Raw genomic sequence first — 17492 nt, 5'->3', positions numbered from 1 at the left:
CCTCGAGCGCACGCCGTGCAGCATTGCCGAGCCGATTCATCAGTTCCAGGCTGGCGATAGCGTATGGGTGAAAGAGTGGAAACGTGATCCACTTGCACCTAAGTGGCGTGGACCTTACACCGTCTTGCTCTCTACTCCAACAGCGGTGAAGGTAGCTGAGGTGACCCCCTGGATTCATCACTCTCGTTTGAAGAAGTCCGAAGGCAGTTGGACGTGCAAAGGTGACCCCTCTAATCCTTTAAAACTAACTCTTTCCAAAAACCCCTGTATCTAGCCCTACCGGGAACGGGCTAGGTCACGGGCAACATTTGACGACCGGCCTGCTGCAGCCACAACCTGGAAGCTGGCTGACCTGCGCACGCCTGAAGCTTGAGGAGCGTCTGAACCAGCGACTGTGAACGGAAAGATTCTCTAATACAATTGATTGACTGCCCCCCTTGTGGAACAATTATCAGAGATATTACTCATTGGGGATCCTCGGGATATATGTTTTGGTCTTGGTGGTTCCCCATTTCTGTCACTGGGGGAATTATATTGGGGCTAATAATTATTTGCTATCACAATAAGGTAATCTTTTGTGGAAGGAATGCATATACTAGACATCAACATGATTTTATTATTAATCCTGATCCCTTGGGAAGGGGAAGGGTCCTTGAATCTGACCAAATTGGCTAAATATGGATTCAGCCATGACCACAATATGTGGGTAGGTTTAGCTGAAATGGTAGCTAATGTTGCAAATAGGACCAATTGCCTTGTTTGCTCTCTTGGGCCAGATGATTCAGAGGGAGGTATGCCCTTATTACCGATACCATTAGATGCCATTGGTATGGTAAGCGAAATGCCACACCAAACTGAAATACAGAATTTCCCCGGATGGAACTCAACTAAACCATTACGAGTTATACCTGTACAAGGGGAATTCTGTGTACATAAATCATCAGATGCAGCTGATTCTCCCATGATAGGCTCTTCTCATTGTCACTATACTTGGGATTATATTAAGAATAGTCATACCTGGGCACACGGTACTACCTATCGAACTCGGAATACCTTGCCCTGTGCACCTCCTTTTATTCACGCATGGAAAGTGGTGTGGAACATAACTGTGACAGAAAAAGGCAATCTAACATCCTGCACTGTGAACTCTCTACCCCTTTTGGTATTTCGCCTTCTGTATTCCACGTACCAAAAACCTCAGACCCGATGGTTGTGGTGGATATGTGGAGAATGGGCATACAAGAAACTCCCTTCCAAATGGAGTGGGACTTGTTTCTTGGGTTGGGTATTACCACCAATGTGGATTATGCCCACTAGTTCGGCCAAGCGTACACGAAGAAACGCTGATATTTCTCATATAGCAGGAGGAAGTACCCAAAGTTGGAGCGGTACTGATGATTGGCCACCAGAGCGCATTATAGCCTATTATGATCCTGCCTCCTGGAATCCTGGTGAGCTCATACAAGGGGCACGGGATCCTATTTATAATCTAAACAGAATAATTCGATTGCAAGCAGTAGTGGAACTTGTAACCAATGCAACGGCCCAGAGTTTGAGACTTATTGCACAACAGTTGGATGAAAGTAGAGCCGCCATTTTGCAGCTGAAAATGGGAATGGATTATGTACTTGCCAGGCAAGGAGGCCTATGTGGAGTCTTGAACTTGACAGGGAATGCCTGTTGCTTTAACATTTCTGATAATGGTGAGGCAATCCGTGTGTTGGCCACAAAGATGGAGAATATAGCACATGTCCCAGTACAAACATGGGAAGGATGGGATATGGGATGGCTCACCAATTGGTTACCTAATGTCACAGGACTCAAAGGGATACTATTGTCTTGCTTGTTTTTCTTGATAGTAGTAGTATTGGTTTTATGTATGATGCCATGTATCATTTCATGTTTTAGAAGTACAATTAGCAAGATGGTTTCAAATGAAACTCTACCTCATATCATGGCCCTATACAGAGCTTTACCTCAGGAATATGATGAAGGTCAAGCTATCAAGGACACTTGGGATGAAGGTCCTTGAGCTTGAAAGGGGGGAATGTGGCATCTGAATATAGACTGCATTTTTAATCAAGACTTATATTGGCTTATATCTTGATCAGGTTCCTAAATTAAATGGGCTTAGATTTTCAAATGTTTCATGCCAGGCAGAGAAAACCTTGGCCATTCTCCTAAGACAAGGGGGCCCCATTGATTTATAGTAGAAAAACAATTCTCAAAGTCATAAAAAGAGGAAATTAAAGGCTGAGAGCGAGGACACTGATCCTACATGATACAGAAGATAAAAAAGGCTGAGAAAACACCATTAGGAATGGGGAAAATAATACCATTTGCCTCCCAGTAAAATGAGCCATATCTTCTTCCTAAGGTTGAAAGGCCAAGAGCTAATGGGAGAAGCATCTAGCTGGCTGGGAAAGGAGGGGGAAAGGGGGAGGTGTACACTGAAGAGGTTTCTTTTTAAAAGCTGTGTTTTACTGAGTTCCTTCCTTTTTACTTTGAAAAGCTTTATTCTTTTAAGAGGCTACCTATGATAAATGTATGAAATATATTAGCTTAAATATATTGGCTTAAATGTAATTATGCAAAGGATTTAAGAAATGCTAGATTCTTATTTCATAGAGTCATATTGCAATAGGAGACCAGAGGGGCAAATGAGCCTAGCCCCCCTGCCAGACAGAAGACGCCATCCAAGCAGTCTTGATATATAGTTGTCAGGCATTTGTTTAGAAACCTTAAATGAAGGAAATCTTTCAATGTTGATGTGAAACTCAAGATCCTTGACATCTGTTGAACATAAAAATGTAAGATTAACCATTTGTTTTAGAAGGCAATAGGGCAAGGAGGGCAAGAGGTGAGCTGGTAATTAAGATTCCATGTAAGATATATTATTACTTATATGTCATATATATAGCTCTTTGTCTCCCTTATAAGGGCAAGGAAGTGGGTGTATCTTTTGTGGGTGTATCTTTTGTGATTGGTTCTACCAAACAGCCAATAGGAATTTCAACCAGGCTGATTGGACAGAGGCAGCCACAGGAGGAGCAAAGGGGGCTGGATTAAGGGAATATAAGTGCTGGCCAGAATGGCAGGAGGCCAGGCCAGAGCTTGGTAACCATGTACCACTGTGCCTCTTATTTATTTGTCTGACAAATAAATTACTATTTTAATTTCTCTATTGCTGCGTTGAATATTTCATTCCAGCTAAGCGTTAACCACAAGCAGGGTGCTACAGTACCTTAGGTTACATACGCTTCAAGTTGCATACGCTTCAGGTTACAGACTCCGCTAACCCAGAAATAGTGCTTCAGGTTAAGAACTTTGCTTCAGGATGAGAACAGAAATCGTGCTCCAGCGGCGCGGCAGCAGCAGGAGGCCCCATTAGCTAAAGTGGTGCTTCAGGTTAAGAACAGTTTCAGGTTAAGAACGGACCTCCGGAACGAATTAAGTACTTAACCCGAGGTACTACTGTAGTTAATGCTGGTTAAATTAGGGAGAGGTGCTGAATTTAGCTCCTCATTCTCATACAACTGATCATTGTAACTTTAACCTTTTTTGAAAGGACTATGTGGTATTAAGCCCAAAAGTTCTGCATTGCAGGGCTTGTGATATTTTGGGAGAAGCGGAAGGGATTGTGCATAGGCAAGAGAAATGCCCAGTGAAGGAAACTGAGAAACAGGTGACTGTATGGCTGACTGTACCAGTGGTCCTGGACTAACCCACTGAGAAAAAACATGAAAGGAGGACCAGGAAGGATGGCTTGAAGCAAAAGATGGCAGGGCTCCTATACCTTCCAACCATCCAATTTTTAATATCTTTATTTTTTATTTATTTATCAAATTTGCATACTGCCCTTCATCTGTAGATCTCAGGGTACTGGGCATATCTTTAGGAACATTCCACATCTCCCAGGCCTTTGGCTAATTATAACCTTTTATTTATTAATTTATTATTAATTTGTTAAAATTGTGTACTGCCCTTCATCTGTAGATCTCAGGGCAGTTCACAACATAAAAATACAAGATGAAAAGACAAAAAGCCTAATAAAAACAAGTACAAAATAATAACCCCCTCCCACAAACACATTTAAAAGGGTGTAGGACAGCCTTGGGTCACCAACTGTTTTTGGACTACAACTCCCATCATCCCAAGCGAGCAGGACCAGTGGTCAGGGGTGATGGGAATTGTAGTCCCAAAACAGCTGGAGACCCAAGGTTGGGAAACCCTGGTGTATGATGTTAATCAGCCAAAGGCCTGGCTGAACACGGTGGAAGACACATGGCAAGGCAGGTAAAGGTGCCAGAGCACTTGGAGGCTTGTGTGACGATTTTAATTTAAATTTAAATTTTAATTGTGGTGCTGGGAGTGTTAGCAGGCACAGCTTTCCTCACACCGGCATACGATGCTGCTCCTGCTGAAGTTATTATTTCTACATAACTATTACAGGCATAGGAAGGTACCTTGATTCACTATAAAATCAAGGCAACACCGGAGCTGTGGGGGAAGCGTGAGACACAAGGGCGCAAGGGGGGTTCGTTGTAAACACACATGTTCATCTTTCTGTCAGGCTACCTAAACGTGCATGCAGAGTTATTCATGGAGACCTTGAGGGTACATGTGTGTTATGTACTAAGCTTGGATATAGAACAATAGGCAAGTAGGATCCTAGAATGCAACAACTGATTGGCTTGCAGGAAAAGACCAATCAGGCTCCAGGAGGGAAGCAGAATCAGCCAATAAGGCTGGTAGGATCATAGAATGCAACAACTGATTGGCCTGCAGGAAAAGACCAATCAGGCTCCAGGAGGGAAGCAGAATCAGCCAATCAGACGGGACTCATTGTGTAAATAATGTATATAAAAGCCTGAGGTTTGGGGGGCAATTTAATCACTGTTTTACAAGCTGCAATAAAGAGCATGAAATCGCTACAGGACTCCGAGTATATTTCAGTGTGAAAGAACTGGAGGTTCAAGACAGTTCTTTCTCTGCCTGTTCCTCCCTTGTCTTGTTCTGAGTATCTGTTCATGGCACAGATGTAGGCCACACCTTCTCAGGCCAGGGGCAACTTGATGATTTCTTTGGAAAAGGCCTCTGCTCAGTGACATAAAGACCTTTGCTAATGAGCTTGCCTGGGACACAGCAGGGGAGTCTGATTAGGCCGGGTGAGCCTGGCAGCTGTGTACTTAGCCTCTCACAGACCAGGCAGGCTTCTGCTGCTGCCAGTATAATGAAGCTCTCTCCAGGAGCTGGAGACAATCCCAACTACAATCTTAGGTGGTTTTTCAGCCGTACGCAGCTCCCAGCTTAGAGCTTTTTCATGTGCTGCCAGGCCTGATACGAATTCACCTGCTGTTGGACGGCAGCACAGAGGAGTATTGGGAGGACAGCTTTGTTCATGGAGAAGCTGGAAAGCCGTGCAGAGATACTAACATTGGACCTTCCTTCAAGAGCAAGAAACCACTTGGCCCTCCAGCCATTCTCACAGGTGAGGCTTACCTTAAATGAGATTGCAGTGTCAATGTAAGCTTTCACTTAGTAAGGTTGCACATTCAGTGCTCCTGCTTAGGTGCTCAGCAAACACAGGATTTGGGTACAGCTTAGAAAATAAAGTTACCGTATTTTTTGCTTTATAAGACTTACTTTTTCCCTCCTAAAAAGTAAGGGGAAATGTGTGTGCATCTTATGGAGCGAATGCAGGCTGCGCAGCTATCCTAGAAGCCAGAACAGCAAGAGGGATTGCTGCTTTCACTGCGCAGCAATCCCTCTTGCTGTTCTGACTTCTGAGATTCAGAATATTTTTTTCCTTGTTTTCCTCCTCCAAAAACTAGGTGCGTCTTGTGGTCTGGTGCGTCTTATAGAGCGAAAAATACGGTAAGTTTGAGGGCCTAGATCTGAAACACGGTGCCTGCCTCCCCACACAGCTTAAAATCCTGTTTAGGCTGGGTTTATCCCAAGAGTGTTGGCTTACACACAAGGAGATTGTGTGTAATATGGCAAATTTAGCTCCCATTTTGTATCTTGCATTGACAACATTCACACGTGGAACAAAATAAAGTGAGAGAAACTCAGAAGCCAACTTTTCAGTATTTAAACAGTCTTCATTTTAAGTTAAAAACAAAGGGGATATGAAAGCTCAAATACCAAATCAATTATGAATTAGAGAGTGGGAATGCTATCCAGTATATGTGTTGTGGTTCGAGGACCCGAACCCCGCGCAGTGGAATGAAACACAAGGACACGTGATATAAGGTTAATGGGCAAGAAAAGGCCACAACTTTATTGATTACAGCATGTGAAAAGGTATTGGCTTAGGCACTGGATTACATCAGCTGACTCCACCCACTCGGAGAAGGGTGAGTCTAAAAAACAAAGGGGGTTTATTCACCAGTAGGGGGAGCCTGTTGATGCTAATCCAACTATAGGCTCTCCCCTGATGTCACTGAGGGTCGTGCCATGGCCTCCCGCCAAGCAGGCATCGGACAGAATACACGACCGCCGGATTCCTTTAACGGAATACCCAAAAATTGAAAGCGCAGGCGATGGCCACACCTAGCCCTTCGACACCACAACACATTATTCCAATGCCTAAAAAGTGAGGGCTGGAGGCTGGCGCCGCAGCAATTTAGGCTGCTGTACACGCCCCCTTGAAGGCACCTGGTTGGGTGCCTGGTTGAGGGCGTGGGCGCCAGCCAGGTGAGTGGGAGGCAGGGGGCAAATGCCCCCTGTTTGAGGCGTAGTCCGGCTCCCGGCCACAACCACTCCCCTCTCTTGCAGGGAGGAGAGTCTTTATCTGCAACCATACAAGAAAGCTTGTTGAAGCACCTTCATAGGTTGTATTTCATTTTTCCTTTTACTATAACTTTGTATTCTGCCTTTCTACATTACTTCCCACAAGGCGATTTACAAGCTGAACAAACAACATAATATACGACAGATTACACCCCATATAACAATCTGATCCAATACAAAAATGTAACTTTAGAATAAACAATGTATATTGAATAAAGTAATATCTGATAATCTATTAGAATATAATAGTACACAATAAAATTAAATATCAGCAAGTAATTAAACAAATTCATTAGACATTACAATAATTTATTACTAAACTAAAATAAAAATAGCAAGTCACAATGCATTAAATTCCACATACATAAAAAATCATGTAAAAGGATCAAACTGAGAAACAAAGACACGCAACATATATATTCCTGAACTCCTATTCTCTCTTCCCAGCTGCTTTTGCTGTTCTTAAAGTCATGGTCTGGAAAAGGTTCCTAGAGCTGGAGGCAGCAGGAGGCAAGGCAGGTGTTAAAAACCATTGCCTGAGGGATCTTGGGAAAGTTTATCTAAATAATAGATTTGTCTAAAGAAAAAAAAAAAGGCACTCTTGCATTGTTTAGTTTCGGAAGATATGTAATGCAAGTTGTGATACTGGACTCAATGTATTTAACACTTTTGTGACTGGTGCCAAACTCTTAACGGGATTCAGTTACAGTGGTACCTCGGGTTAAGTACTTAATTCGTTCCGGAGGTCCATTCTTAACCTGAAACTGTTCTTAACCTGAAGCACCACTTTAGCTAATGGGGCCTCCTGCTGCCGCCGTGCTGCCCGAGCACGATTTCTGTTCTTATCCTGAAGCAAAGTTCTTAACCTGAAGCACTATTTCTGGGTTAGCGGAGTCTGTAACCTGAAGCGTATGTAACCTGAAGTATATGTAACCTGAAGTACCACTGTATTATAAATCAAAGGGTAGATTCCATCATGCACGTCTGTCACTTTGAGAGGATTCCAGTGCTGCGCTTTTTCAATCATTCCGTCAGCGCAAGCATTTCAGAGCCAATTTGGGCACTGTGGAGGGAGCAGAGGGTGGAAAGTCCTGCACTAGCGGGACTCATTGTATTGGTTCCTGCTAGTGCACCTGTTTAGTGAATCCTGCCCTTTGTCAAGTGAGGAATGAAGCTGAACCAGCAGATTATGAATCACAGTTGGAGATTCACATTGCCTAAAATACAGGGGGTTTTAGTGGCTACGGTTCATGTAATGGGCTTACAGGCGCCACGTGCTTAGCAATGAAATATTGATAGTTCAAGTGAGGCTCATGCATATGTGCATCAGTTATAGATAAGCAGAACAGGGAAGTCAGATAACTCAGTTGGTCAGAGTGTAGTGCTCATAATGCCAAGGTTCAAAGTTCAGTCCCCGCATGGGGCAGCTGCATATTCCTGCATTGCAGGGAATTGGACCAGATGATCCTCAGGAGTCCCTGCCAACTCCACAATTCTGTGATTCCATGACTTTACATCATAAACTTGCTCATTTTGTACAACGTGCTACTTGTCTTCTAACTCACCACCCTCCCTTACCTTTCACCTTTCTTTTAGCTTCTAATCCAGGCATCCCCAACCTTCGGCCCTCCAGATGTTTTGGACTACAATTCCCATCACCCTTGACCACTGGTCCTGTTAGCAAGGGATCATGGGAGTCGTAGGCCAAAACATCTGGAGGGCCGCAGGTTGGGGATGCCTGTTGTAATCCTTGTCATGGACATTTCTTTCACTTCCTATACATAAATGTGAGACACAGCAAAAATCGAAAAGGTAGTAGTAGAGGCAGTTTGTTGGCTCACAGATCAAGCTGTAAAAAATACCTCTGCACTAATATTTAACACTGTACAGGCAGCATGATGATGGTGGATTAAGGCTGCAATGTGATGTATGTTAGTATGTGCCTAGGTATGTTGGATACTTAACAGGTTTTATATAGTCGAGTGATGCTTTAAAATCTAAACATACAAATGTACAAAAAATACTTTAGTTTCCTCTTCTTTTTACTGGGCATGCAATATTTTAACCTTTTAGCCCAGTCACTGTTGGGTAGGGGGCATGAAAAGAGTGATTAGCAATGATAATAATCATGTTCTGTATGAAGTGATTATGAATGAAAAGGGAGTGAACTACCCAGGACAGCAAACAAGCATGTCATTAACTGTTCCTGGAATTTAATGGATGCTTTTCTATTATCAGTAAGTTGAGTAATGAGTATTATTAGTAAGATGGGGAGACTCTGCATCTCTGTGCCTGCATTGAATTGTGCCTGCATTGCTGAAGATCTCCTGGATAAAGAGGAAAGCAAATGTGTGCTGTAATCAGGATCCAATCCATGTCTTATTTTTGTCCCTGTGACACAATCGAGCAATCAAATTGTATATCCTCTTACAGCAGATCTGAATTGAACCCAGAAGCTGCAGCTGTTATGCTGTTGACTCAGATTATAAATGAAGATGCTATAGTGACCACTGCTACTTTCACTGGTGGGCGGGAGGGTGGGGGACAGGAGAGGAAATGGGGCATAGCATCCTTGTCAAATTTATTTGTTATTTGCAAGGAGATTTGCTTGAGGAATGCAGATGGCTCTCGGTTACCTTCTCAAATGCATCAGTGCAGAGTTATTTGCTAATCAAATATTTGCTAGCAATAGAGAACTTGAAACAACATTTGTCATTGGGTTTTCAGTGCATTTATTATCTGTTAATGCCTTGTCACTCACACCGCATGACAGTCTGGATATAAATATTTTATTGAGTTATACAGATGGACAAAAGATTTATTCACTGAAATTCACATTCTTCCAGGTCTTCATGACACTGGTAAATACAGATGACTATTTTCTGGGAGTGTGCATTGGATCTGTGTGTAAACTGATTCACAAGGTGAATTTTCTCTTCTGAGCGAAAGAAGAGCCTGTTGGATCAGGCCAAAGGCTGATCTAGTCCAGCACTCTGTTTCCACAGTAGCCGGACAGATAACCATCACTTCCTCTAGTAGTGCACTGTATGAAGGGGTGTGTGTGTGTGTGTGTGTGTGTGTGTGTATGCGTGTATGCGTGTATGCTAACATTCAGCCTTATTGGAAGTCCCTAAGTTCTAGTGTGAGGGAGCCAAACTTTTCTTTACATGCTTTCTCCAAACCATGCATAATTCTACACACTTCCATCTTACACACATTTTCTTTAAACTAAAAAGTTCCAAATGTAACTCATGGGGGAGTTACGGCATCCTCTTGATAATTTTAGTTGCCCCTTTCTGGACCTTTTCCAGCCCTGCAATAGTATTTTTAAGGTGAGGTGACTGTACAAGTGTGGTTTCATTATAGGTTTGTATAATAGTGTCATGATATTGGCAGCATATTCCCACCCCTGAGGAAAGAAAATGACCTGGCTGGGGAAACACTTCAGCCCAGTTGCAGAGGGGAGAGGAGTAGGGGGAGATAGGGGCACCAGTGAAGGTCTTGGTGTGTGTTTGTGTGCCAGTGGGTTGGCAACTCCTAGAGTAGAGGAAGGATTGTGACTGATCCGCATCTACGATGTATCTATTCTGTAATTTCTTATGAAATACTGTGTTTTTCCTCAAACCAGCTTGGATTCAAATTGAGAAAAAGAATGACCTAGGTGCATTATAAGCTGTCAGTGTGTACACAGAAACAGAAAGTTGAATTCTGGGGTTTCTGTAAGCCAGGCATGGCCAAACTTGACCCTCCAGATGTTTTGGGACTACAACTCCCATCATCCCTGGCTAACAGGGCCAGTGGTCAGGGATGATGGGAACTGTAGTCCCCAAACATCTGGAGGGCCAAGTTTGGCCATGCCTGCTGTAAGCTAATGGCAATTTGGGGCGCTGGGTGTCTCCTTGGAGATCCAGTGGTGGCATTGGATTTGACATTTTGAAGTGTCAATCTGTGCTTTCACATTTATCCTTAACCTGTATATTTGTAAATAGATTCAAATATTACAAAATGATCTCTTTCCAAAAGAAACAAAACCTGGATAAGCACTGTGCCTCTGAAATCTCAGAGTATGTAATAAATAGTACATTGCCAGTGATGGGAGGGTGATGGGGAACAGAGCACAAATCATTGGAAATATGAAAATTAACTTAAAGTTTGGATTAAAACATTACAGTGGATAAAAAAGCAGACATTGGCTACCACAGCAATTGGAGCCAAAGGCTCCATAATGTGCATATTATAATTTTCAGCTCACTGCCTACTGCCCAAATGGCTGTCCGGTTTGAGCAACGTGCTCTTCGCTAATTAGTTTTTATGCTGTGGGAAAAATAGCAAGGCAGGCCTTCAATATGCAATTGGGGGTCGCTTTATAAGGCTCTGCAACGTTAACTGCATTTAACAGATCATAAATGTTATTTAATTGCAAATAATTCATTGTAACTTATGTGGAAGCCCTTTTAAATGCTAAGCCTGTCTTTTTCATAGCCATTGAGGTTTCTTTCTGAATGCTTACATCAAAGGCCTCCTTGCTTTTCCCCCACAGAGGAAATACCCTTTTTTATAACATGAAGCCCAATAGCAGCCGGTGCCTCTGTGTGGGTCTTACTGATAATGTTTCTAACCCTATGGGGAACAAGATGTTCCCTGTTGAGTCAGGCAAATCCGTTCATACCTGGAATCATGGGGCTTTAAAGTGCTGAATTGGAAGCCTGTGACTACTGAAGGGATTTTGCACTCAAACAGCTGCAAACAGTGCCAAGCACAAAGGGGAATACCTACATAGGAACAGATGAAGCAGATTCTGGCGTTTTGTAAAGGTGCCTTAACATCTGCCATTGCTTAGTGGGGGCTGGTGGGTGTTGGATTGTTTATATGCTTCTAGTACACTGGTTTATTATGGTCTTTATAGGGTTCTTTCCAGTTGCGTCCTGTCTGCTAATGGAAAGCTTTTTAATCAAGAGGAGGCTTGAGTGAGGCGAAAGCAGGGTGGATGGGTGGCACTTTTAGGTTCTTCCTGCAGCCTTCTGTGCAAAGGTATGAACAATAATTTGCCAGGCACCAGATTGTGCCTGTTAAATAGAGCAAACCCTGTGCCAGTGTTTCCTTTATTTTGCAAATTTAGAGTGAAGCTTTTCTGGCATTAAAAGGTTGTGTTACTCAAATGAGTTGTAAGTGATTTTGTTACTGTAACACTTAAAAGTACTTTGGATGTGCTTTTGTATCCAAAAGTAATTTGGATGGACATCACACACAAACAAAATCTCTCACACACCTTATGTTGAGCCCGGACTTGGTTCTCCAATGGAAGTAGGCTTAATAAGTACGAGATTTGTATGAAATTAAGTTGATGAAGAAAAAAATTAGGGCCAAAGAGCTGGTTGCTGTAATTGGAAATAGGCTGTGACTTTAAGACTTAAAGTTTAAGCAATAGGAAGTGACTACATCAAATTAAAACACTGGTTATGTGTCTTGAATGTCTGAGCTTCTAGGGAATGAGCAGCCCCCAAGAAGCTCATTAATAGTAGCTGCAGAAGGGTTCCCTTTCCCATATTAAAATTTGCTTTCATAGCTGAAAATAATGTGCCTCACAAGTTCTCTTCCTGTCTTACAGTTATTTTACATTTCCCTCTAGATAAGATGCACATGAATCTAACTCTTTAGTGGTCTTGGGTGGCACTTGTGAAACTGCATCCAACCATTAGTCTCTTTTGATGGGAGACAGGAAATCCTTTGCCCTGAAAATGAGTTCTGGCTAGCTAGAAGTGACCTCATGGAGAAACAGGAAGTGCCTCATTTGCATACCCTCTAATATTCTTCAGACAAATATAGGGATATTTCTCACTCTCCCCCAACTGACCTTGCTCAACCGCCTCCCATTTTTTGTCCTCTCCCCAACAGAGCATTTCCGCCACCACTTCACCAATGGGACACACACCCTCCGCCATCCTGAGATCATCCATTAATCTTGATTTTATTTTATTCTTTGGTAGATTTTACAAAAGAAAAACACGTACCAAAGGGGAAAGATTAGACATGGTTGCACAGAGTAGACTCTCCTCCTCCTTGCCCATTTTCCAGAAGCCACTATGAGCTGGCCAATGGAGGAGGCTGGCAGTGATGGCCATGGAGAGAAAACAGGCTGCTGCCTCGCAGTCACTGCTGCCGCTGCTCAGGACAAATGCTGGCTCATCCTCCTCCCTGAGCAGGGCACTGGTGGGAGAAATGGGAACATTCTGGGATCAAATCAGAAGCTGGGATGGCTTCTGTAATTCCAGGACTGTCCCTGGCAAATAGGGACACTTGGAAGGTATGCATTAGGAACACAGGAAGCTACCTTTTACTGAGGTAACCTGTTTGTTTATCTAGCTAGCATTAGCAGTGGTTCTCTGGGGTCCCGGGCAAAGATCTTTCACACTACCTCCTACACAAGTCTTCTTTCCTTCTGTTCCACACATGTGCCCATTTCAAGGTGGCTCTCCAGATGTTGTAGACTTCAAATCCAATTAGTCATAGTCAGCCAGCATAGCCGATGGTCAGAGATGATGGGAAGGTGTAGTTCAAAACAAGTGGAGAACACCACTTTGTGTCGTCCCCCCAGCAGTAGTATATGTGGTTTCTATGTTATTCGTTGTCCACTCCAGTGTTTCAACACCTGGAAAAACCCTGTGCTTGCAAGTATTTTGCTGCTTGCTACTGTCTGCCTTCAATGTGCTTCGACATTTGCCACAGAAAATTACTGCCTCAAATTATCTTTTCTAAATTAAATATTTGCGACTTTAGATTTTCCACCTCTTGTCATGCTTGCCTAATGAGGAAGAGCAGATGGCGCCAACACATCCCAGCCTTGCAAGGCATTTGGTGTTTTCTGACTGCACAAGTCTATTTTCTTGTGGGAATGAAAACAAAGGCCTTGCTGGGTGGTGATGGAGGTTTCTGACTGTAGGTGTAGACAAACATGCAAATGCTGACAAAATATTATCAGTAGCATCAATCCTGCAATTTTTAAAGGAAGAATGCTTATATGTTTGTAAATCAGCATTCTCAGTAATATAGGGCTGCTGATTTTTAGGAAAAATAAAAGTTAACTGTAAAGAAACGATCATGTACTTCAATATAGCCAGACTCCCACCTTGCAAACTCAGATTTGTTTTGCAGTGCCCTTTAAACTACGAAGGTAGATTAAATAGAAATGCTAATCATTGTTGTCACATAATTGTTTTATATCCACCTTTCCATCCTCTATACAGTATTTGGAAACCTTTGGGGCTCATGACAACCTCCTCTTCAGCCAGGCCTCTGGCTGATTAATATTTTGCAGCCTTTTAAATGTGTTTGTGGGTTGTTATTTTTCTTTAACTATTTATTTGTGCTTTACTTTAACCTCCATTTTATCTTTTGAACCATCCTGAGATCTTTTGATGAAGGGCAATATATAAATTATTTTATAAATCTAATAAAACAAACCAACAAACAAACTAGTAATTTTAAAGAGAACTAAGCCTGTGCAACCTGTCACTCAAAGCTTAAAGGACATTTGATTATGTGACAATGCAATGGAAACATTTGGACTTTGCATTAAGATGGTTTGTGGATTATTTTACATCTGTGGTGTCTGAGCCCAAGTTCATGATCTGTTTACATTCTTATGAGCCAATGTCACGAGACAGTCTTAAACCATAGTTTGCTGCTGGCTTACAAATCCTGGCTGGTTAGGGAGCAACAAACCACAATCCCAGCCTTGGACCTTACAGGCAGCTAAGCTTAATTGTGACTTCTCTTGCTTGCACCCAGAGGAATAAATTGGGAGCAACTAAGTTGTGTGCACCAGCATCCCTAGTTTATCATGACAAGCACAGCCAATGCCATGTCTTCTCTTCACACAGAATTATTTTGTGAGTAGCAGCCAAGAAGCATATACCTGCTCAAAGAGCAACTGAGGCTTGTTGTGACCTTTGCCAACTGTACACTGAAAAGAAGTTTCAGTGAATGCATCTACTAAAATGTAATGTGTGAAGCTGATCTCATTACTAATGGAGGTAATAAGGAATGCCTTACTTGTTTACTATTCATATAGGAATTCACAAATAAAAGTTTATGCAGCTATATTTACTCAAATTTGTGTTGTTATGCTTGGTATTTACTGACTTGAGAGCAAAGTTTTTACGTTGCTTAATTAAACAGTCTATGGCCTTTTAAACTGTGTGTGAGAGAGGTGGTGTGCTGATTATTACGGTTTGTTTTTGTGTTTTTATCTTGTGAACTACCCTGTGATCTTTGGAAGAAGGGCAGTATTGAAGCTAAAGCTATCCCAGTCCCCCTCATGCCCCCAAACCAGGGAGAAAATGGTGGTCATGCTCCTAAGCCCAACTAAATCTTACCTTTGTTTTTGATAGGTGGGGAACCGGTGTGTGCATGTTTTAAAAAACAGTAGGAAACAGGATGAACATCTACTCTGCCACTGAAGCCTGACAGAGTGTAGGATAAGGTGGCTGAACCATCTTTGTAGTACTCCCCCCCCCCACTTTAGGCCGCATCCTAAACATTCAGTGCTCATTTGGCTTCATATTTTTGCTCTGAAAATGATGAAAGAAAATGGAACCACACATTATTTCTTAACAATCATTATTTTATTAATATATTTTACAAGATTGCAGTTGAAATAATTTTAAATACAAATCTTTTTATACAGAAAGTGTAATAAAGTTAAAATACTTCCTTGTGTAATTCATAGCATTATTGCAATGCTTACAAAATTTTGCATAGAGTGTGCAAGGATTGATGTTACTTGATAAAAAAAGCTTTAATTTTTTTCTCACACAATCACACACACACACACACACACACACACACACATAAATAAAAATAAAAAGCCAAACAAAATGTGAACTTCATGAAAAATGTGATTTAGAACTTGAACCTTTTGTTGTGGTTTCATGAAAGAGTTTGTGTTTACCATAGGTAAGACAACACATTTTACTATCACAGATGGAAAACTGTGATGGCATATGGGCTGTTTTTATGTTACGTTCACAGACAGATAGGATTCTGGCAGCCGAAATGTCATTGCTTATACCAGCAGAGATTGTATTCTGCTCTCAGTGCTCTGTATGCGCAACATTTTAGTGGATCAACACAAGTAGTTATATGATATGTCGAGCACCAGTATCCAGACAAGGCAAGCTATTAAAATAAGCTGTAGCTATGGTTGGGAAAGTGACTCCAATACTGCAGTCCCAAGCAAACTTACCTGGAAGCCCCACTGAATCCTGTGGAATGCATATGTTTAGGACAGTTAGCCCCATAAATGGGGGACCTGTGGTTCTCTAGATGTTGCTGAATTACAATTCCCATCATCCCTTACCACTAGCAATAGTCACCGAGGCTGATGGAAGTTAAGCTTCAACAACATCTGGAGGGCCACAGGCTCCTCGCCCCTACTGTGAGCCATTCCACTCCAGGGACATTGCATCCAGGTTGCTGCTCTTAACTCCAAAAGCTCTATTCAAAGCAACATCCTTCTCTTCAAAGGCAGTAAACCTCTGGGCACTAGTGCTGGGAATGTACAGCATGTGATGTCCTTCAGGCTCTGCTTATAAGTTTCCTAGCTGGCTGCTGTTGGAAACAGAATGCTGAACTAAATGGCCCTTTGATTTGATTCAGCAAGACTCTTTCTATTTGCAGATTTTTATATTTAAGCTTAAGCAAAAGATGGGGACTGCGGCCCTTCAACTCCTACCAGCCCTAGAGATCAGTGATGATGCAGTTGCTTTCGTCAATGTCTGGAGGGCCACAGATCCCTGATTAGTTCCTTGATTTAAGCCAAGAACTTGAGGGCATTTTCAGATGTGATCCTGAAAGCGCTTTTGAACCTCTCGCCTGGCATTTGTGCACATATGTAAAGGCTGTCAACGCAGAACAGGAAGCAGAGAGCAATTTTTAAAAACAAATAGTTAATTCTATCCAATATAGGATTTATATTGATGTTATAGATATGAAAACAAACAAACAAAAAACCCCACACTACCTCATGGTGTTATGTGTGAAAATTGTTGCAACACAGTTAAGTTGAACAGACTATTGTTTGAAATCCTGAGATCTCAGTTCAGTTGAGCTGAGGACTGGGTTGTAAACAAGGACATACTTAGAGATTGGCCAAGTTGGTCCCTGCCAAGGGTGCAAGATTTGAGCCTTTGGCTCAGAGTGGTTAGGAGCCAGCCCACTCCTCCATTTTTCTGGGTGGAGGGTGTTGATAATCTTGCCAAGGGCAAGGGATGGGAGGCACTGATACAGCTCCTTGCAGGGGAGTTCATTGCGCAAGGGAACCTAGGTATGCCTCTGGTTGTAAACAGATGTATCCATACAAAATCACAATGGAATTTTATTAAGATCTATATGGGGCTAGATGAGGGCAGTTCGTAAGAATGGACTTGGGTCAATAAAATCATGGAGAGCTCGGAGTCTTTTAGATTAGTCCCATAAACATTTTAAAAATATTAGTTGCATCGAAATGTAGGGAATAGTGAGAATATGCCAATGGGAGTAAATGTTATGGTACTAAACATAACTACTTTAGGTGCGGCTATTAAGGACTTAGCAGTAGAAAACTAATGGCATGATCCATCTACTGCCACAGATGCAGAGTTGTGCAAATGAAAGAGGATTCCATAGGAAACTCAGCAAATCCACTTAACTGCCACCCC

At 42.3% G+C, this 17492-nt stretch overlaps 1 protein-coding gene across 2 annotated transcripts in view; it reads left to right on the top strand.

Annotated features, from left to right (window-relative positions):
* The first annotated feature begins 447 nt into the window (after positions 1-447).
* LOC309336095 (syncytin-2-like) overlaps positions 448-17492 on the top strand; it is a 396307-nt gene continuing 379262 nt past the window's right edge. For both annotated transcript variants that reach the window (XM_081851545.1, XM_081851544.1), the window contains exon 1: positions 448-2156. In XM_081851545.1, coding sequence (XP_081707671.1) covers positions 587-2032 — 1446 coding nt within the window. In that variant the 5' untranslated portion in view covers positions 448-586 and the 3' untranslated portion in view covers positions 2033-2156. The remainder of the gene's footprint in view (positions 2157-17492) is intronic.

Source organism: Podarcis erhardii (assembly GCF_964252035.2).
Source record: "Podarcis erhardii genome assembly, chromosome: 2".
Classification (NCBI taxonomy): domain Eukaryota; kingdom Metazoa; phylum Chordata; class Lepidosauria; order Squamata; family Lacertidae; genus Podarcis; species Podarcis erhardii.
Note: the sequence above shows the minus strand (reverse complement) of the source record. Positions and strands in the feature narration are given on the sequence as shown.